Source organism: Phaethon aethereus (genome assembly GCF_964289735.1).
Source record: "Phaethon aethereus genome assembly, chromosome: 1".
Taxonomy (NCBI): domain Eukaryota; kingdom Metazoa; phylum Chordata; class Aves; order Phaethontiformes; family Phaethontidae; genus Phaethon; species Phaethon aethereus.
This window is the reverse complement of record NC_138575.1, coordinates 2,150,018-2,172,262: the sequence shown is the minus strand read 5'-3', so window position 1 is coordinate 2,172,262 and position 22,245 is coordinate 2,150,018. Positions and strand designations below refer to the sequence as shown.

The 22,245-nt window shown below is 45.4% G+C and overlaps 1 protein-coding gene across 1 annotated transcript in view; it reads left to right on the top strand.

The window, feature by feature from the left end:
* EXOC4 (exocyst complex component 4) overlaps positions 1–21,400 on the top strand; it is a gene marked incomplete at both ends in the record, with an annotated part of 415,129 nt that extends 393,729 nt beyond the window's left edge. The window contains one exon of the mRNA XM_081999953.1: positions 21,163–21,400. Coding sequence (XP_081856079.1) covers positions 21,163–21,400 — 238 coding nt within the window. The remainder of the gene's footprint in view (positions 1–21,162) is intronic.
* Positions 21,401–22,245: the final 845 nt, after the last annotated feature.

Sequence of the window (22,245 nt, the reverse complement as noted above, 5' to 3'; positions counted from 1 at the left end):
TAGGGGTGAAGAAGGGTACTACTCAAGGTAGTAGCAGAAAGGAGGCAGGAGGAGTGAACATGTCCTTGTGCAGAAGACATTGTTCTTCCTGCACCGTCTTTGGGCCACTTGGCCTCACTCCAGCCTAAGAATGGACAACTTCTGTTCTCAGGTTTGCTGAGCAGCAGATTTCTTACTCATTGTGTGTGTCTGGGAAATGCCTTGCCTGCTGCTGATTCTCCACATTAGGAAAAAACACCAAAATGCCCTAATGGTGATATACCAGATGTTCAGAAGCAAAGAGCCTGACTCTTGGGGGATGACATTTCTCATGTTTGTCCTTAAGTAATTTTCACGTAATGAGAGCACTTGAGCACATGAAGATGGAAAGAAAGCGGCTGAACCACCAGGTAATAGCAGCACATCACTCCTCTTCCTTGGGTGACTGCGTGGATTATAAATTCCTCAAGAAGGCGATTTTGCTGGCTTTGTAATTAAAACACACACCAGGCATTTCATAGACACGTGGTCCATGGCAGCCCAAAGAACATGCATTCAAGTCCAACAAAGCATTTAAGCCTGAGTTTAACTTTCAGATACATGCATTGACCCGCTGAACCGGTGAATACTTGCTGTATAACTGCAGGTCCGCCACAGTCACGTCTCCACCAGAGCTGGTTGCCCTCGGTTCCCTTTACAGCAAGTAGCGAAAAGTGAGCATGATTAGAGTGCGATTTTCTGAATTGGTTTAAATTTTCTTTGAAATGAGATGAAGGGCCTCCGAGGAGTGCCTGTTGTTTTCTCACGAGTCTCAGGGAGCAGAGGTGACCCGCTGAGGTGGAATTATCCACGGCAGACATCTATCGCTAGGTAAGATAAACCCCTCCTTGGCTGTCTGGGCTCAGGCGGGGATTTGCAGGTGGGCAGATGAATCCGTAAGTGCCGTCAATAGGTTTTTACACCCAGTAGCAGCCCCGTATTAACTGGATTATGGGGCTGAATTCGTTTGGCAGTTCCTACATCCCTAATGTCCGAACACGCTGTGATGTGTGGAATCACATAGCATCCACTTGTCCTCAGTATCGCTCCATATAGCAGAGAAAGCATCTTAAAATACCAGTTGGTACTGGAAGATGCCAGCCCTGCCCAGCTTTCCACTGTTGACTCAACGGTTTTATTTTGATCAACCATTTCAGTTTTTCCCAGAGGCGCTTTTAATCGTTGCACTGTAACCTTTAAAGACACGGGTTTTAGTGGCCTCTGTAATGATTTTCATTGCCTAAATGTGGATGTCTGAGCTGTTCTGAGTAAAGAGATTAATTCAATTTTCCTAAACTGGAAATGGACTGAAAAACTGAGAGGCTTCATTGACTTCCTTTGCTTGGTTCTTGGTGTGTTAGTGAAACAATCAATGGACGTGAACTTCTCAGCCAGCAGAAACCGGCGTTCACATTTCCAGGGACACAAGCTCAGGAAGATGTGAATAAACATTTTTAAGAAGTGGTTTTGGCTGTTAGTCTTGGCCAGAGCACGTTCCTGCTCTGCATTAACAACATCAGGATATATTCTCCTGGAAATGAATTACAAACAAATTCCTCATTTATCCCTGAGGTGACAGTCTTTTGCTGATACGTTCTTTCTTGGGACTAATAAGTTTTGAATGTCGGTGGGGAAAAAAAAAAAATCAAAGTAATTACTTTGTGTTCCCAAGCTCCTTATTTGTGTAGGTGCATGTGTGTTTATCTCTCTCTGTCATGCTGCATTGCTAATGGTAATTAAAGTGAAGGGATTTTTCTTGTTAGAAGTTTTTCTTCTTAATTTCTACCTTTAGTGACTTTGGCCTCTGTGATGATACTTAGCCGGTGACCAGATACTCGTAGAACTGCAGTTGCTTTAATCTAAGGTCTAAGTTTAGGAAACTCTGGCTGTCCATCTGGAATCGGATCGTTTTGTTTACCCAGGTCTGCGGTACGTAGGGTGGGTGTTGGTTTTCTTTGCAGATCAGGTTTTGAAAGCACGTCCTGTGGGTGTGAGTCCTGGTATCCGCCGTCATCTCAGGGGTGGCTCTTGCAAATCAGAGAGTACTCGTCAACATTTGCTTTATTTGAGTACACAGAATTTGATATGTGAGTGATATAGCAAAAATGCGGAGCAAAACCAAGTTGTACATTGTCAGGAGTGATGTGGTGTGAGCTCAACGGGTGGGCCAAAGAGTTCTGCCCCATTTCCAGCCTTGGGTGTCTGTCACACCCAGGGGGGCTTCAGTCTCTCCTTGCACTTTATTTTTTTCAAGAAACATGAAATAAGTGTTCTGGAAAGAGGCCACAGGGCTTTCCCACCAGCTCCCCAGGCTGCACAGGCTGCAGACCAGGTCTCAGTCTGGATCAGGAGACCAAAACCGCAGCCCCACCGTAGTGTCCAGAAACTGCCCAGATTAATACAGGCTTTCTCATACTGTAGAAATAGGAAGATGAGTGTGAAAGCTCATTTCCATGTCCACATACAGCACAAAACACATGTGCTACACCACTGGCTTTAGCCATGAAGGGCTATTGTGTGCGCAGAGAGCAGCTTTGCGCGCTTTAACAATGCCATAGGAACATGTTAGCAATCCTCTTCTCTCACTTGAGTGCAAGGACCTTCCCCTGCCTTCACTTGGTCCCCTGCACTTCCACAGCTTCAGGCTATGGAAATCACATCAAGCATCACACGAGGTGTTGGGCTGCAACCATCACTGCACTGGAGACACCGAGACAGCAACGTGCAGGGGTGGCAATGGTGATCTGAGCAGAGCCATTAAAGGTGGAGTGAAAATACGCCTTTTACAGCATCCCTCCTGGAACAGGCGTTGTGTTTATGGTATTGGGCACTGCTGGTCACAGCTTAGCAGGTTAAAATATGAAAGACCTACATGGCACCGGTTGGAGACACAACGGCTGGGGTGTGAAGGCAGGCAGGCCATGTAAGCATGGGAGATGAAGAGTTGGTAGCAACGATTTTATTAACAGGTTACAACCTTGAAATGGATCCTAAATGGCATGACAGACCCTGCGTCTCCTAAGGGACCTGTGAGGGACCCAGAAAAGGAAAGACCATTCTGAGCTTCATGAATCCAAGGGGCAAAAGTTGATTTTGCACAGGGAGAGTAGTGCCAAAATGGAAAGCAATGGCCTGTTCCAGCCCTGCTAAGGGCCACAGCCTTTTCTGTTCCTGCAGCGCCGCGGCACACCTTTCTGGTATCTTCTGGTGATGCTCATTGCATCCTGACTCACGCGTTGGTGATGAATGGCTGTCGTTCAGTCGGTGTGGCTGTCACCTCTGTGCTCTTCTGCAGAGCAAACACATGCTGGTTTCTAATTCAAAAAACAAGAAGAATGGCCAAAAAGGAGGGGTGGGCATGTAAAGTTTTGCCTGCAGCTCTCTCTCTGGGAATTGGGTGGGCTACCAAAGATCTAGAGAGTTGGTGGCAGAGATTTCTGTGTTAGGAAGAGCCCTGAGGAGGAATGGAGAGGGACTTTTTACCCCAGGGCCTGTGTACGACGCAGAGCTTGAGGAGAGGAGTGTTCAAGGTTCTCTCCACCCTCGTGGGAGGCCACGAGCATGTTTTTGAACCCATGGATGTGCACTAACATCTCCAGCTGGATTGCTTTATGTATTTAAATTGCAGTTCAGTTATTTTTTGTGATCATTACTGGTTTGCAAGCGATCACTGTCCAGGGAGAAGCGAGTGAACTCAGTTGGGTTTGCTTATAGTAAAGGGGTTTTTTTCCCTCTAGCAAAGAGTGGCACAAGGAATGGGCTTCAGTGGATCCTCTGCTGTCTCTGGAGCAAGATCTGCCATGCTCACCTGTGAGTCGTAAGAGCTGGCTGGTGTTCCAGGGAAGCTTTGCCAAGGGGAGGTGTGTTGGGGTGGGAGGAGGATGCATTTAAATGCTGTTTAATTTGCCAACCAGATGGGGATGTAACAAGCAAATCTCCAGTTACATCTTGTAGTTCCTAAAGGGTCAAATAAACATAGAATCATAGAATCACAGCATGGTTTGGGTTGGAAGGGACCTTTAAAGCTCATCTAGTCCAACCCCCTGCCATTAGCAGGGACATCTTCAACCAGAGCAGGTTGCTCAGAGCCCCGTCCAGCCTGACCTGGGATGTTCCCAGGGATGGGGCATCTCCCATCTCTCTGGGCAACCTGGGACAGGGGTTCACCACCCTCATTGTCAAAAATGTCTTCCTTAGATCTAGTCTGAATCTGCCCTCTTTCAGTTTAAAACCATCACCCCTTGTCCTATTGCAACAGGCCCTGCTAAAAAGTCTGTCCCCATCTTTCTTCCAAGCTCCCTCTCAGCCCTGGCAGCTGCAGTAAGGTCTCCCCCGGAGCCTTCTCTGCTCCAGGCTGAGCCCCCCCAGCTCTCCCAGCCTGTCCTCCCAGCAGAGCTGTTCCAGCCCTCGGAGCATCGCTGGGGCCTCCTCTGGCCCCGCTCCAGCAGGTCCATGTCTCTCCTGTGCCGAGGGCTCCAGAGCTGGACGCAGCACTGCAGGGGGGTCTCAACATCATGGGGAGATTTGGTTTGAGGTATCTCTGTCATCTAGCTTTGGACTGCCTGCCTGGATTGACAGTCTTCAAACAAGGTCAAAATTTAGCCCCAAACTCCAGATTGAGCCTGAAAAAACATCCAGAGTCATCCCACGGGAATAGATACCCCTGGGAGCATATGTGAATGTGGACTCCATGTCTGAGCTCTCACATAACCTACTGGAAGCTCCTGTTTGATCTAGAAAGTGCTTTCTGCTCCCTTGCTTAAAGGTGGGCTCTGCCTGTGCCGAGTTTGTGTGCTGAAGGTGTGGTAGCCTGCTGGGAGCTTCTGCTTAAATGCACAGCAAACAGAGCTGTTAGAGGAAGGACAGATTTTTTAAGAACGGAATTTTGCATGACATAAAAAAAAATGGCAAAGAAAGGGGAGCCATCAGTGTGTGAAGAACAACCATCCCAGGCATTTGTCTGCAGCTGAAATAAAAGTAAATATTGGATTGTCAGCTTGAAATGCATCTCTATTGCCTAGCTCCAGCCTGCAAATGGAAGCAATTAGAAAAATGTCCTGCCTTTTTCACAGTAGGCTGCATCTTTCTAGCACAAGCCCCACAGATAGAAAGACACATGCAAGTCCGTAAGTAGCAGATTGGTTTACCCCGTCAGTCAGATCTCGTTAGAAACTGCAATGCCTCATACCCAGTGATCTTCTAGGAAATAATAGGTATTGGTGCTGTGCGATATGTTTTTTTAAGAGTCACTGCTCATCACTTTTCTGTGCACTGAAGTCGTATCTCTCACAGAGGTCTCTCTCTTAATTAGATTGAGCCGGGGAGTGGAGCATTTCAACCTGCTGATGCAGTGGCATCCGGGAATCAGAAGTGTTTCATGTGGAAGGTGTGTGAGCAGGCAGGGCACGGCTGGTAGGGTGTAAAACATCAGTGCTAGGACACAGGGGGGACAGGTGAGGACGTAGCCCATTCTGTGAACGGTGCTTTCAAGGTCAAAGTTGGGGACAGGAGAAAGGAGAGAGGAGCAGGAGGTAGCAATGGCCCAGGACCAGTTCCATCTAGAAGATAGGAGGGAAGAGGGAAAATGAGCCAAGGACAAAAGTAGCACAACTGAGAGCACCGATAGGCTCAAGCCATGAAACAGCTATAGGGTTAGGGCAGAGCAAGATATCTGGACAGCAGGGTCCAGGGCAGGTATAGACTAGGAACTGTACAGCAGAACCAGCCAATTTTCCACCTCCTTTCAGTCATGTATGGAAATCTCTTCACAACCAGGAGCCCCCAGACGTGTAGCACGTACCCATGGAGGTAAGAGCACTTCTCAGGGTGTCTGAGAGTTATCCCTCTGGCTCAGTGAGTCCCCAGTAGCTGGCATGGTGATTTAGAGAAACACCACTGACCTGCTTCTCTCTGGGCAGGTGCTGTTGGCCACAGTCAGAGGTGGGACACCAGGACATGGACTTCTGGTGGACCATGGTGTGGTCTGGAACAACCATCCCTGCCTTGCATGGCAGCACCCTGGGTGACTGTCTTCCACTGTGGGGAGGAGCAGACCCCAGGCTACCTGCAGCCAACAGACCTGTGCCAACACATTCCAACATACATGCTCATCACATGCAGAAGCACATGTGCTCACCATGCCACATGCTCCAGGCTTGGCAACCATGCTCAACTGCTTCAGGACTGAACACGGTTCAAGAACCTTAGTTTGGCTGTACCCTCCACAGTGCCAGGTCATCATGGCCTTTGCTCAGGGTTAGTCCATCTCCAAGAAGCAGACTGGAATGGCAAAGTGACTGCACTGCTCCTGCTACTTAAAAGCTGGCTTGAGTAGCTCTCTGACCCTACCTGGAGTGGGCTCCATTCCTGGATTTACCAGGAACTTGCTAAGGACATGTTTCAGTTTCCTAAATATAGTGCCATTTGAAAGACCCTTGGATAGCATAGGTGTGACACAGGGGTTACAGGAGACATAAATCCATCTGAAATGGCTGCAGTAAACACCTGTGTTTAGGCAGACTGAGATACATTCCTCCATTTTCCTCTACAGTTAGTTACTCTCTAACCATCCTTAATTCATTCACTTTTGATCTGTTTTGGAGCTTTTGGCCAACTCAAGGCTAGTTGTTAAGTCCTTCTGTTGCCAAGCCACATGTCCTTAACAGTGTCCCTACAGAAGGATTTCCGCCAGCTGCATTGTGCAACCAGTAGTTTCGTTCCACCTGGTAAAGATTGGTGCCTGAGGATGTGCAGGTCACTCCAGGTGATGAGTCATTCTTGGCCAGTGGATCTGTAAGGCCAAGAGCAAGGCCAAGAAGGCCAACAACATCCTGACTTGTATCAGAAATAATGTGGCCAGCAGGAGTAGGGAAGTGATCAAGGTGAGGCTGCACCTCGAATCCTGTGTTCAGTTTTGGGCTTCTCACTACAAGAAGGACGTTGAGGTGCTGGAGCGTGTCCAGAGAAGGGCAACGAAGCTGGGGAGGGGCCTGGAGCACAAGTCTGATGAGGAGCAGCTGAGGGAACTGGGGGTGTTCAGCCTGGAGAAGAGGAGGCTGAGGGGAGACCTTATCGCTCTCTACAACTGCATGAAAGGGGGTTGTAGCAAGGTGGGTATCGATCTCTTCTCCCAAGTAACAAGTGATAGGATGAAAGGATATGGCCTCAAATTGTGCCAGGGGAGGTTTCACTGGATATTAGGAAAAATGCCTTCACCAAAAGGGTTGTCAAGCACTGGAACAGGCTGCCCAGGGAAGTGGTGGAGTCATCATCCCTGGAGGTATTTAAAAGACGTGTAGACCTGGCGCTTAGGGACATGGTTTAGTGGTGGACTTGGCAGTGCTGGGTTAATGGTTAGACTTGATGATCTTACAGGTCTTTTCCACCCTAAATGATTCTATGATTCTATGTAAAACTTGTAGCTATCGCATGGTATCATCAGGATTTCTTTTCTTGTGTCACATGCTCTGAGTTGGCCAAAGTTCCAAAATTTTTGTTCCATGCTTCAAATGCTGAGAGCTGGGTCTGATGCAAAGGTCTTTCCTAACTGGGGCACTTAGGAACCTTCCTTTCTCACTGGGGTTGAAGCATTGATGATTAGGGTGGTAACTTGCCCTTGTGCTAGGGAATATTCTCGCCTCCAGCTGATTTCCTATGGATTTCCACGACTGATCGGTACCCAAAGGAGCCACAGCCCCACACAGAGAGCCGACCACCAATGAGCCCATCTTCTGGCTCTGGGATCTAACCAAATTTTTGCAGGCTCTGCGGAGCCAGTTGCTTTGCATGGGGACAAGTTGCCATTCAGCAGTTTCTGACCCACGGAGGAACAGCTTCACATCATCTTCTTTCCCCCTGGCTCCCCTTTCTTCCCTCTTCAAGCTCGTGCAGTAACATCCTATTTGGGGTATTCAGCCATCTCGGTGTTTTTCACCAGTGTCTTTCTCCAGTGCTTTCCCAGAAAAGGTGTGGTCCATCTGAGTTGGATTTTGGATACTGAAGGTGTCATTGTCATAATTACCCTCTGACTTCCACCCTTGAATGAGATGAAAATGCTACCCCAAAAGGGAAGCTGTGATTTTTTTGCAGCGAAATCAGTAAAAAACTGAGTAAACTGAGAGATGATTCTTCAGCTGCAGAAGGCGAATGGCTCCGGGGCACAAAAGCACAGTCTGAATGGGGAATGCAGATCAGGCAATTCCTGTCTATCCAAGGTAGATCCTCTGGTGAGGCTGACATTAAAAATTCTCACTCAAATGCAGGAAACATGGAGTTAAGGGGGTGAATTATTGATGGAACGCAAGTATTACCATATCTGACAGATGGAGACTGTCTGAGAACATTTTGCAGAGTGGCATCTGCACCGTGCCTGATTGGCGTCCCTGAACTTTCGCACATCAGCTGTAGAATATCAACACACAAACTCTGATGTAGCAATTAAATCTGTCCCATAATGAACCTGGGCGTCATAGCCAAGAGAAATCCATATGCTCAGGTAAAGACCAAAACCCTCTATTCCTGTATTTTAAGAAGATATTAAAATAATTGCATCCAGACCACTGCATTTGAGCATACATATACGATGTCAACATACACAGATACGTATCGCTTTCAGGAAACGGTCTGCAGCGTGTAATCTCTTACTCGGAGTTTATTGAAGGCTGAAAAGCTTGCCTTGTATTTTATAATTTGTATTCCAGATTTGAGATCAAATAATATAGAAAAGGTATAAAATTCAGATGACATCCCACATCACCTAAGTGCATTAACATCTAAAGCCGAAGTCAGTCTCTCAAGTGCATACAGAAGTCATGTATCAGATATGTATTCCACGCTGTCAGGTGTGCAAAAACAAGGAGAAGAAGAAAAGCGGTGCACACAATAGCAGGTTTTATGCTTTCATGAAGAACAGCTTGTATTATGAAGCAGCAATATGTAAAAAATGTCTTTTTGAATAAGATTCAGTGCCTTCATATTCCAGGTTGTTTTCTTAAGCCCAACGCAACTTGGTAAATGATTGTAGTTTTTGCCATCTGTTAACTGTTTGGTGCACTGTGTGAAATCCATGCTTCCTTCACTTGTAGCATGCAAAAGTGCAGATTCTGAGAATCATGAGGAAAATGTGCTTTTTGTCCCTGGATAGCGTTCAAGGATGGACACCAGCGGGGAAGCTGGCCCTGGGAGGTTGCTCTGAGCATCCGCGTGGGGATGGCTGCTACTGGGTTGTAGCCAGTAGCACACACAGAGGACCTCACTCTGACCCCTTACTCTCAATGGACCTTCATTTTTTCAACAGCAAAGCAGCCTTTTGAGAAAACAGAGAAGTTCTGTACATGGTGTCTCTAAAGTGTTTTGAGATGTACAAATGGGTACTGAGGAGGTTAATAAATTAATACAAAAAACTACAGGTTCAGTTCTCACAGCAGAGTTCTTTGCATAGTCTGGAGGTATTGTACAGTTAGAAGATGCATTTCTGGAAGGAGACAAGAATAGCAGTTCAGAGCAATTTTTCTGCCTCTGATGGCTGTGAATTACTCCATCAGTTTAGAAGCAGTGTTGGGATTCTCTTCGCACTCTATAGGGACCAACTTTGTTTCCAAGGAGCCACTGTCACACTGCAGGGGAGTCTGTCTGGGGTTTGCAGCCTGTACATAAGGAGTGGTGAGCAAAGGGATGCATCTCTGAGATACTCCATCAACAAGACAAGCAGACCTGGTTTTTTCCATGCAGTGGAGAATGGAGATAGAAACCATATCTATGGCTGTGGGTCTTATCCTGCACTGACGCTGCCTTGATAATGTTTTCATTTTAAATACTAAGGGTTTATGCTGTCTGACAAAAAATATTGTAGTGCAGATCCGTTGGCTCAAAAAGTTGAGATCATTGAAGCTAAATTTTCACCAGGAATGGCCAGAAGAGGCCACAGTTGTACTGCACACAGTAGTGTTGGTGGTGCTTGCCCTGGCTTAGGCAAATGCTCTTTCAGGAGCGGTATTTTTCAAAAGGAGCAATTAAAAGTGTCCTTCTTGCTTTGCCTACTACAATACCTTAGAGAGGCAGCGGCTTCGCTCTGTAAATATGTCTTTTGCCCTAGATAGGATAGAGAGGGAAAAGCAATTTCAACCAAAAATATTGCTGCGAGAGCAAATGAGTAGCAGCTGGCCATAAATACCTCTAGCCTGCAAATCTGAAGGTGTCTAAGCATCTGGAAAAGTACTGAGAACTGGCGTGTTAGGCATGATGAAATGTTCATCTGGCCAGTGACCAAGACAGAATGCATGGAGAAGAGCGTTGAAGCTCTTGAGCATTAGCTCTTTAATCCTGGAGACTCATAGTTCTATGTTGATGTCCCCTACTTTCGGCCATCTAAAAATTTGGCATTGAATCCATCCTGGCAGCCTGGTTTCTTTATAATAAACAACCTAACCTCCCCCGGGCACTTCAACCCATTATAACCATCTATTCTATTGTAGGATGAATTGACTTTGCCCCATTTCTTCTCAATTCATAGGTAGGACATCATGGCAATCGACCCCTTGAGGTCTTGGTGGTGGTGGTAACTGATGACAATGAGCCAATGGGTAGCGTTTGAGGCTGCTGCACCATTTTGTTTTCCTCCTGGTTTGGATGGGTCTGTGCACAGTACTGAGCAAGGGGGTTCTGTAGGTCACTTCCCCAGTCTCAGTAGTTTATAGGCTGGAGCAGGGTAATGATGCTGGACGGTGCTACCAGGAGAAGAAACAGTAATGCCATGAGGCAAGTGAGTCCAATAAAGAGCTCTTCCATGAGAAACAGCAACATGTTCTACAAAAAAAAAGATAACAAACCAAGTTTGGTGTCAGCACGTCCACAGAAAATCTCAGTTCCCTAATTTCTGAAGCCACTGCAGCATTTAAACCAAATGAACAAAGGTGGCCAGAAGAAAACATCAACTTTGCCTGACTCCAGCAAGTGGTTCAAACCTGCTTTGAAGCACCGAGGCCCAACCACAACCTACCACAGGCAGACTCTGACCTGATGGACCTTGTAATTTCCTACCGTAGTTCGCATGTTGCAGCCTGTTCTGCCCATTAGCAAGCAGATCCCATCAAATGTGTCCTTCACCCATCGGTAGCTACCAAACATTCCCGTTTTTACTAAAAATCAGCAAACTTGTGCCACAGAGCATCGCCCCGATTACAGCGTCAGGTTTTTGTATCCAGTTCCAAGCCACTTGATCCTAAATAAGGCTGGGGGGTTTTGCCACAGTAATTGTTGTTCCCAAAGGGTAGCTAAAATTGTATTATTTTTTGCTGACTGGAGCAATCTTTGCAGTACTTTCCATCAAACCGCTGACTCTCTCTTCTTTTGGGCTACATTCATTTCCACGTTTCCTCTCATTTATGCATGAGGCAGGGGGAAAAATTGCTTAATATTCTTTATAAACTGGCATATGGTATAGATAATTTTTTCTTTTTACTATATGCAGTAAAAATGCAAATGTGTGTGGCTTATTTGCAAATGCTGGCATTAATAACTGATATTTAAACAAGCCAGATTAGCAGTTTTACTGATCTATTAAAAAGATTTTTTCCAATCATTTGCACACTCAAAATCAATTTTAATACAACATGTAAATTGAATTTAATTTTTTTATATAAAATTGCATTTATCTGCTTGAACCATTAAATTTACTATTTAATATGTACTTTCCAGCTCACTTGGTTAGAATTTCATTGCTCTTTATCTGTATAAATTTAATTAGCCTTGATATCATCAGTATATTATAGAACTAATTAAAGATTTAGATAAGTGCTGAGGGTGCTTATTTAATACCCTATAAAGTTCCGTTTGGAGAGCGAGATATTCCATCCTTCATTGTATCAGCCAGTATAGAGCTACAAGGAGTTTCTCAGACACTGGTTTTGTAAATTATTTAATGGGGTTTAATGGATTTATCCTTCCTTTGAAAAGCCATGTAATTACTGTGTATTGCTGCGCAGCGCGAGGGTGGTCGGAGTTGTTCGGGGAACGGTTTTTAAGTGCTCCGCGGAGCGTTCCCCTCCGCGATGACGCCACCTCTGATGCTCAGAGAGCGCCGCGCACCACGTGCTCCCAGCAGGGCAGCACTGTCCGACTCGTGAGCGGCAAGCCGCGGCAGGAAGGGAGAAGGAAGGGAGAAGGAAATATTAATAAGAAAGCAGTAGCTAAGGTAGAACTTAGCAGGTATCAGGATGAAAAGGAGGAGAGAGAAAAGGAGAGATCTTCTGGAAGCGCAGTTAAGTTCTGCACCTTTTCCTTTGCTAATTAGCTCCACGTTTTACAGGTGATTTATCATCTGTGTTTTACAAAAAGATTTGCAGTAGAGAGAAAACCAAATACTTTAATGACACAGAGTTGCGTGTAGCACCTGAAGATGTTGGCTAGGGTTTTTTTTTTCCAAAATTAGCCATTAAAACAAAGCCGCTAAATCTGTGCAGAAGCCAACGTGTAGGTGAGCTGATTTACCGTTAGTGTTTTGTACGCTGTCTGTGTGGTTTCAGTTTTAAAAAGGAAAGTAATTGGGGTTTATAGTTTGGTTGTCTTTAACTAGAAGTACTTACACCCCTTTGAATAAATACACCTGATTTTCTTGCCCGGCTCTATACGCTGTTCAGAGTTCTGTGCGCCACGGTCCCACGGGCAGGTATGGTACCGATCGCGGTGTGAGACCTTCCCTTCGCTGATGATTCTCTTTTCTATCTTGGACAAATTACTTAATTTTTGTCTCCGTTCTCCTGGCTGTAAAAAAAGGCTAATACTATCCTTGCCTCACAGCCTTGATTATTTAAGAGCTGTGATTTGCAGAGGTACCTCAAGAGTATGAAGCACCATTATATTACAAATTTACTTTTATTTATTCCTCTCGTGTTTTATTTTCTTTTGCAAACCATCTCACATCTTGGGTGTTTGCACATTTTAGCTTTTTAAGTTTTTTTAGTTTCCTGACACTCTCCTCCTGTAATAACACAGCTCGCAGCCATCTGTGCGTCCTGCCCTAAATTGTCCTGCCGCGTGCTGTAGCGTGTCGTGATGGGGCATCTGCCTTTGGGCTTCCAGAGAGGCTCTGAACGAGGTGGTCTCTGGTGCACCTAGAGAAGATGTCAATCGTAGCAGCAAGCAGACTTTTTTGGCTGATCGAGCCGCATTCTGGGTTCCCTCTACAGCCCCTGGAGACAAATAGGTGCTTCTTGGCCACAGTTCATCTCCCCCCAGGCAGGCATGAGAGGTGTCCATTTCTTGGCACGGTTTATAAGAGGACCTGAGGTTGACTAGCACAGCAATAACATCTCTGATGTGGACATCTAAAGCTGTGTGAATTCCCCCAAAGCACTTTGGGCTCTTCTGGAGGCAGAGAATGGGTATTCCTGTTGTTATCCCCAGAACTGCTCCAGGTTAATTAAAAAATCAAGAAAGAAATCTTAGGACATGATGATCAGGATATACATTCCCCTGCGGAGTAGTGTCCTGAGGGTAACGATATTGTCTTGTATGTTTTAGGGCTGTAGCTGCGTAGAGGACTTGAAAGATGCAGTTTAAGGTGAGCAGCAGTTAGAGAGTGGGTATATGACACAGCAGATAGATACCTTCCATCACTAGTTTCTATTTTGTTATCATAAGCAACCATATATGATGGTTCGTCTATCATAAGATGGAAGAATCAGCATCCGTACTTGCAGACTCTTGCTTTAAAATGCTGATCACTGACGCATGTACGCAAACATCACTGCAGTCTTCATGAGGTGTAGAAATTACAGTAATTGCTGGTTTATGTGGATTTTCCTTTGCTTGGTATTTCAAGTTTTCAGAACTTGCTTTGCAAAACCCTGCATGCTAGAGCTCATCTCTCCCATCCTATCTCCAGTGCTGTGTAACCATCAAACTCATCTCTTCTTTTCCACCTCAATGTCTCATGCTCCACAGACAGAAGAGCCCCATGGGTTTCTCTTCTCAGCCAAGCCAGTCCTGAAAATCCATTTCTTCTGCATTACATGAACTGAAGTTACCTCATTTCTTGCTTTATTTTCCCTTTTTGCACTCACTCACCTCCCCCATGTATTTAAATGTAATGGTTCCACCAAGATCTGCATGTATCAAAACTGAGTGACTGCAGCCTTGGTCTGTGAAGTTTTCCTCTTCACTTTCATGCTCATTGTTCTGTCCTGTGGTTTTTCATAGAATCACAGAACAGTTTGGGTTGGAAGGGACCTTTCAAGGCCATCTAGTCCAACCCCCCTGCAGGGACATCTCCAACTAGAGCAGGTTGCTCAGAGCCCCATCCAACCTGACCTGGGATGTTTCCAGGGATGGGGCATCGACCACCTCTCTGGGCAACCTGGGCCAGGGGTTCACCACCCTCATTGTCAAAAATTTCTTCCATATATCTAGTCTGAATCTGCCCCCTTTTAGTTTTTATCTAGATTAGGCTGTATGTGCTTCATACTTAATCTTTTTTACTTTCTTATTAGAGTACCTAAGATATTTTGGGTGCTATAAAAGTGGCTCCCTAATCCCCACAAAGAGAGGGAAGTAAGGTGCAGAATTTTTTTTTTTTTTTGCTACCTTTGGGTAAGTAAGTCAGCACCCAGATCTGAGTTCCTGCCTTATGAATCTATTTCTGTCTGCCCTACTACAGAGTAGGCACTCAGCTATATAACGAAGGAATAATTAAAATAAGATCCTTTATTCTGAAACATCACACTGTTCGTCTGAAGGTCTTTCTGTTAAGAAGAGATCAAGTCATTCTCAGGGAAATCAGAATTTAATTTTGAATTCACCTGGCCATCTTTTGAAAAACTTTTTTGTGTGCAGACCTTGGGTTATAGGTTAACATTAGCATTTAAATGGAGAACGGTATTAATAGCCCTCAGAGGAGCTTGCCTCATCCTGATTGCCTTTCCAGATATTTTTTTTCTAAATGAAAGTCTCTTACTTTTTTTTTCTCTTTCTCCAAGAACAGAGTTCAAGTGACCATCTTTTTTGATATATATATATATATATACTCAAAATGCATCCTTGCAAAATGTGTTACTGCTGGCAACTTGTTTTGCTTTAAAACCGCTATTTAAAAAACAACAAACCAAACTGGTTTGTGTGTCAGTTGGCTTCTTCAGTTTTGGTTTGCCCATGGGATGTTTTTTGTTGCACCTGGCAACCAGTTCCACCAGTGATATTTAACCTCCCCTACCTGCTCTTAGTACAAAGGTGTTCTTCCTATGATGGTAGATCTTCCTGGGACAATTCCAGCCCACTAAAATGAGCAGAAAGAGTACAGTTGTATTTGGGCTTTGGATTAGGCATTATTTGCTCTAAGGTATGTGTTTGTCCCAAACAAATGCCCAAAGAATTCAAGGGTTAGTTCAGAAACTTTGAACCGAATTCCATTGCCAATAGTGAGAGGAACGGGTCATGGATGTCTAGGTTGGTTGACTTGCTGGGATGTGAGAGAATCACATGAAGGAGCGTTGTTAAGGATGGATTTTATTTTTTTAAAAAGAACGAATCTTTGTCATACAAGCCATCAAAATGAGTTCATCATCCTGTATGAGCAGGATAGTAAGGACTTTGGACACCTTAGACAATCCTTCACTCCTCGCCCCCCCCAAAATATGGCCATCAACACTGAAGCTGAACATAAGTGGAGAGTTTGGCCAAGTATTTAACCATCCTAAAGAGGTGAAGGCTTGGACCCAGATTAATGTTTCCTTTCCCTTTTAAAACGGCAACTGTTGGTACTTCCATAGGGAATTGGGAGAGATGCTCTGTAAGAACCTGTACCACATTTATGTGTAAAGAATCTGTTGTATCAGGTCAACTCAACAAGCCCCATCTATGCTTTTCAGCATAATACAAATAAATAAAACCTGTGCAAGTAAGCGTACAAACAAAAAGATTTCCCTGGTGGGGTGCGTCACCCAGGTTGCTTTGTTCCCATGAGCTGCATTCCTGACTTCATACTCGGGTGAGTAAAGATTCGTGAGTTCAGCTTTGACCTGTTCTTACCCCAGATATCTCACCGCTGAGCACTGGCAGGGTCTTACTGCCCAGGCTGATGCTGTGTGTAAGGTAAATCAGCTTCGGTGTGCTTAGCTCTGCACACATGAAAGCTGACTGAAGGCTTGGGAAGCTAAATTTGCTTTTTGGTTAGGTATGCTAATCCGCTATTATTATTTATTAACCTATTTGTCAGAGGATAGGATCAGCTTTTGATAAATATTAATTCCTCTCTCTGGCTTTAAATCTCAACTTTAAAAAAACAAAGTAGTTTGCCAGCATTTCACCGAATAGAGATTTCCCTCACCTGTCATCCATTTATTTCCCCATCCCTTACTAACTTGCTTTTCTCAACCTCCTCTTGATAATCAAAAGAGCATTTATAATGGCGGGGACAAATACACTTCTGAAAGTAAAATGAAGAGCCTAAATAAAAAATCACAGAACAAGAGGCTCATCCCACTCACTCTTTCATATTTCATTATTTGATAACATCAGAAGATGAGTCCATCAGAGCTGCTTGGGCAAAGGCAAACAGGAGTGTGGCTGATCAATATTTATTAATACTTTCAAAGACAAGGGAGGCAAAGTTGAGCAGACTTCATAATGGAGTGAATAATTACTCATGCAAATAGGGTTTGGCTGAAGGCAATGCCATGCCAAAGCGGCCGTCTTTTAATTGCACTCAATTAAAAATGCATGCCTTTCGCTCACTCGTACTGTCTCATTTGCTTGCTTTTTTATTTTGTAGGAAATTTTTAATTAAAAAATAATCTGATCCTGAAAAGAGTGACAGGTGAATCCTGTGTTTATTAGGTGCAGAATTCTTCAGTAATCCAAGATTTGGGGCAGCCTAAAAAGGAAGGCAGCTGTAAGGACATGGGGTAAAGATGGGCTTGCATTGCTGAGCTTGTCCGGTGATCGGTCTGAGCTGCGGATGGAGCAGCTTTAGTTCTTGCTCCTTCTTCTTTTAAGGTGCTCTGTCACCTTGGGAAGGCCACGAGTCCTATGCTCTGGAGCAAAGACTTGCCACCTCTCAGAGATCGCCCCGTCCAAGATATCCTTTCTGTCATTTTGTTGAAAACCCAGCCAGAGCTGTCAATGGTAAAAATGTCAGCATAAATTCCCTGAAGGTGATCAATGTTTCCTAAATCTTAGTGTTCACCGTGGCAACACTACTGTTTTTTTTTACACGTTGTGTGTGCAACTGTGCTTGAGAGATTGTCAAAACTCTCAAAGTTAACCTTATATCAGATTTCTGATTGTGTATTGAAGCATCTTGATAAATACCCAAATCTTCTAAACCATTAAGGCTAACGGCAGCTTCTGGGCACTCAGTGAATGAGCCACACATCAAGGTGCCAGAAGGATGCTATAGAGCCAACTGGCCAGTAGGTGCCACTCAAATTTGGGATCTTTGTTTCAGAAAGGTCCCGGATACAACTGTTTAATTATGCCAAGTTCAAGCATAAACATTACAGGACTAATTGTGGCTAAAGAGGGGTGCTGAAATTAAAACTCGGGAGACCCATCCTTAGACCCCTGACTCACAGGGCTTTATCAATCCCTGCCTGTAACTAGATGTCCCCTGAACTGCTTTAGCTGAAGAACGAGCTGGGTTTTTCTGGCTGGGAGAAAGTTTACAGTAGTGCCAGTGCTGTCAAGGAGGATGAGTCTGAGCCTCTGCCGCGTCTCTGTCGCCTGCCACTGCATTGCCGCTTCTGGAACTGCAGAGGTTCTGCTATTTTTTGTTTGTTACGTGTCTACCTGCAAGAAGAGACAAGATTTAAAGAATATCCCTTGGCGTGGCAGGAGGTGGATTGGACACACTGTGATGTGCTCCTGAGACAAGTCTTGTTTTTCCATACCAAGAGGTTCTCGGGGAGTTCTCCGTGCATCTCAGGAGAGTGCTGAGGCTTTGTTGTTGTGCTGGGATGTCGGTGTTAGCATCGTTAGCAATTAAACTGCTAAATCTGTTCTTGTGATTGGAGATGAGGTTGGGTTTAGTCTCTCACTCCCTGAATTCAGTATGGAGAAATATGCTCCTAAGGTTTTGTGGCTCCTGCTATTGATGTTTTATCAAAAGCAAAGATTTGATGCTGTGGCTCTGCAGGGGACCAGATCAGCCTTGCAAAATGCTTCTTGTCTGAGCCACGTAGATATTTTCAATCCCCGTGTCAAACACTGGCCTTGTTCAGCACTATCAATCAGCATCACAGTCTGAGTGAACAAAAGATATGAACGTTGAGGGGATACAGCAGTAAACCCTGTTGTGTCACATGGTGGCACAGTGGCTTCTGGGGCACCACAAACTGTGCTGGTGGGTTCCCGTCATTGGCACGCGGACTGAAATCAGTAGGTGGCACAGGGCGACTTGGTGTTAGCCAAACCTGATGAGTTTGTAGCTTGTAGGGACCACCCAGACACCTTCTGCAAATAGCAGCCGATACAGGGATGAGCAAGGTCTCCCCCATCTTTACCTACCCACCTACCTTTTGAGCTGCAGAAACATCCTCTTACCATGTAGTAAGTCAGGGGGATTTGGGGTTCCGTTACCAAGCCTTGTTCTCAAGTGGCTTGCATGGTTTCCCTTTCTTTTCTAAGGCAAATGCTCTCATTTAGACAGTTCTCTGCTCCATTTACCCCCTGCTTCTAAGGGAGCAAGTGTCCCTGTAGCAGAGCCCACCTCAAAGTCCCCTCGGGCAGTCTGTGATGCTGGTGAACTGGTCTTCCATCAGCCCCAAGAGTTTCATAGCCTGTATCTCAAATGCATGAAGCCTGGCAGCTTGATTGTTTTTTCAGCTTATTGTTCATCCCCAGAAGCTATTTTTTTATTTGTCTTGCGCCTTCCATGTGTATCCTCCCCAGCTCATGCACACTGACTTCTTTTGACCACACAACCCAAATCCTGTCACTCCTTGTTCTCTGAATCGATGATTTTGGAGTCTTCTTCCTCTAGCCGTGAGCCCTTCCTCCCACCTGGTCTTACCTGGACCCTGACAGCAGTTGTGTTGGTGCAGACTTTCAACCATAGGAGCAAATTGTCAGGTCACAGCAGCAGGTGATGTCTTGAAGGAGACGGAGGAGATAGAAACGCAGAGCTCTGAAGCCCGGTAGCTTGCCCACGCTAGCAGGCGAGGCCTCAGACACTCCACCCGTGTGGGTTTGCTACACCTGGTCACAGTCATTGCTGCAGTGATTTGCAGTCTGGCAGCATGCTGGATGCTCTGCAAAGGCACAGCTAAGCCAGACCTGGGAGCCTGCAAAGTAAAGAACAAGAGAAATTTAATATGCAGCTTTGCCATGTTTGCCCTGATTGCTATTTTAATGCATTCGAGGAGGAGAGGAAAGGGAGGGAGGCGATAACTTTTCCTGGAGCCCCTGCTCTTGGGTTTTAAATAATTTATTCCACCAAGACCTAAGGATTAGACTGCAGCCTGCCCTTGTCCTCCTGCAGAAGCGTGGAGGAGTCATGTGGGGACCTCCGCTTCCGCTGCTCCAGCCTGTTTCTGCCTTGCTTTGCTCTTCAGACAAAGTGCTGGGTATTTGGCCAAAACAAGTCCTTGCTGCTGTGTGATGCATGCAGACAGACAGGGATCTTTTCACAAGTCCTTCCCTGAGCTTTTCAGATGCTTGTTACTTCCCAGGGGCATATAACATCTGTATGAAGCTATAAAGTTAACCAATTCCTCTAGAAAAAGGGGTACTTTCCATCCATGCACCACTTTTTTTTGTTTTTGATACCCCAGACAGACCTAAACCCGCAGCCAAGGTTCATCACTTGATGGAGCTTACTGCAGTGGAGTCGTGTGAGAACCTTCCCCTTAACCCTGACCTGGAAGGGTCTGCCCAGGATTGGGAACCTCTCTGCCTAAAGAAGCTTTGTAAAGCCTTGTGTTTTTACAACTCCCTCTAGACAGGATGCTTTGTATTGTTGATATCTAGACCACAGACCCCTGACACTGGGTCTTACCCCTTGGTACAGGTGGGGAAACTGAGGCACAGCGCACAGCTGCACAAATTGGAAAGGCCGTGCCAGGAATTCACAAAAGTGTTATAAGAAAAGGCACCAGAGTCTTGATTCTCTGTCTGCTGCATGACCTCTAGGCAGTGCTTTCCAAGAGTCACACACTCCTTGCCCGGTTTCAAACCTTAATCAGTTTGTGTTATAAAGGAAGGAGAGGAAGAAAAAGTCTCAAAGGACCCCAGCAGCTCTCACTAGCTTTACCTCTTCCCCCGGGGCTGTAGAGTCAGGGCAAATAATCCAGTCCCACGTCCATTCCCAGCTCAATTTTTCTGCAGTGGTTGGATTGGCAGCTGTCAGAATTGCCCCACTGCTTCCCTGGCCCGTGACACATTTTCCCTTCCAGTAAGTACTTGTTTAAATTCCCTTACTTGAAAATCCATTCCTTAACTAATGCCACTTTACATTAATTTAAACCAGCCTGCACTGCAGCCTCTGTATTATGCCTTCTCTTCAGATGATCTTTTAGTTATTAAAAGAGGCACCTCGGCTCCTGGCTCAAATCTTATTTTGCATTATTTAATATTTTTTTCTCTCAGACTGTGTGTCTCCGTAGCATTGGCGGTCTCTGGAGTTTTGGGCTTGGAGCTCTTCCCATGATCCATATTAGCATCTCTGTGCAAGAAGGCTTCATTAGGGACAAAAACTCCCCTTACCCTGCGCCTGTGATTCCTCTCCTTTCCAGAAGACTCTTCTTGCAGGCTGAGTGACTAGATAGACACCAGGTATATATGTATCTGTATGCATCTGTATGTATATACTGCTTTCTACATGCTGGATACCAAACAGTGACATCTCAGCTGATGGCAGCTGCTAGGAAAGAGGAGCCCTCAGTTCCCCATAGTTTGTGTTTTAGCTGAGTGTGGAGGAGTGTGGGGAGCAGGTTTGTGAGGTTTGCTCCCCTGTTCATGTACGTGCCCATTTGGCGTCTCCTGATGTCCAATAGGGATATGTGTGTGCTCTCTTTGTACAGCACCTCGCGCAGCCTTCTCTGCTCGTGGCACTGCTGAATAAAAGTAACGGTTGATGGTATTCTACAGGAATAAAGGTCTGGAGCATGAAGTATCGCTATTCACCAGAGTGGGTTTTTTTGTTTGCTTGCTTTCCAGGCAGTATTATGAGATGCTCTACAACACAGCAGACGAGCTCTTAAACCTTGTGGTAGATCAAGGGGTGAAGTACACAGAGCTGGAATACATCTATGCCCTGAACTTACTGCACCGGAGCCAGACGGGTGTGGGAGACCAAACCACCCAGAACATGAGGTTGCAGCGGTTGAAGGAGATCATTTGTGAGCAGGCTGCTATCAAACAGGCCACCAAGGACAAGAAAATCACCACCGTGTAATCTGCTCTGTCGCTCATACTAACTGAGCAGCCGGGGTTTTCAGGTTGCAGGTCCAAGCCTCTGCATTTCTCTTATAACCAAAGGCAAAAGCACGTATCTTCTGAGTGGCATTGTACTAGTGAGAAGGGAGATGCCATTTGAGATTTGGTTTTGGGGTTGTTTTGGGGGTTTTGATGTGTAATCACGTAATGCTTCCTTAGTGTGTTCTCCCAAGAGTGATTGTACAGCAGGAACAGGCATCCTGGTGGAGATTTGGGTGGGATATTTGGCTTTGCTCTATTGCTGCTGCTTTGCCTTGAGATGTAAGGCAAGCTGCTATCTCTGGCGGGGTGGGAAAAGAGAAGTTTTCACACTGGGTTAGGTCGGAGTCTTCAGTGGAAGTTCAGACCACGCTAAAGTAAACAGCACCATGACAGGCGAGCACAGACCAGTTGGTCAGGCGTGGGATTCTGATGGTTTTGAAGCCGTTCCAACAGCGTTGCTGCACTGAGCCTGTTTCAGCTCTACCAGTGCTATTCTCCCTGACAGTTGTAGATACATTAAGTTTTCTGCTGCTTCCACTGCAAAGACATCTAGTTGCTTATTCCTTCAGACCGTGATAAGCCAATTCTCGTAGTGGGAGGTAACATGGGACCATTTGTTTCCACTTCTACTTTTTCATTATCACAGAGCCATATGGCATCTACAGCACATACTGCACTGGATGATGGTGGATGTAGGAGAAAATAGCCAATATAAGGTAATAGCAAAATTCAATTCTCTTTTTCTGAATGTATCTCTTGAGTGTCCCCCAAAAGATATTTTGTAATTGTCATTTGCTGTACTGGAAGGAAAACACAGGCTTA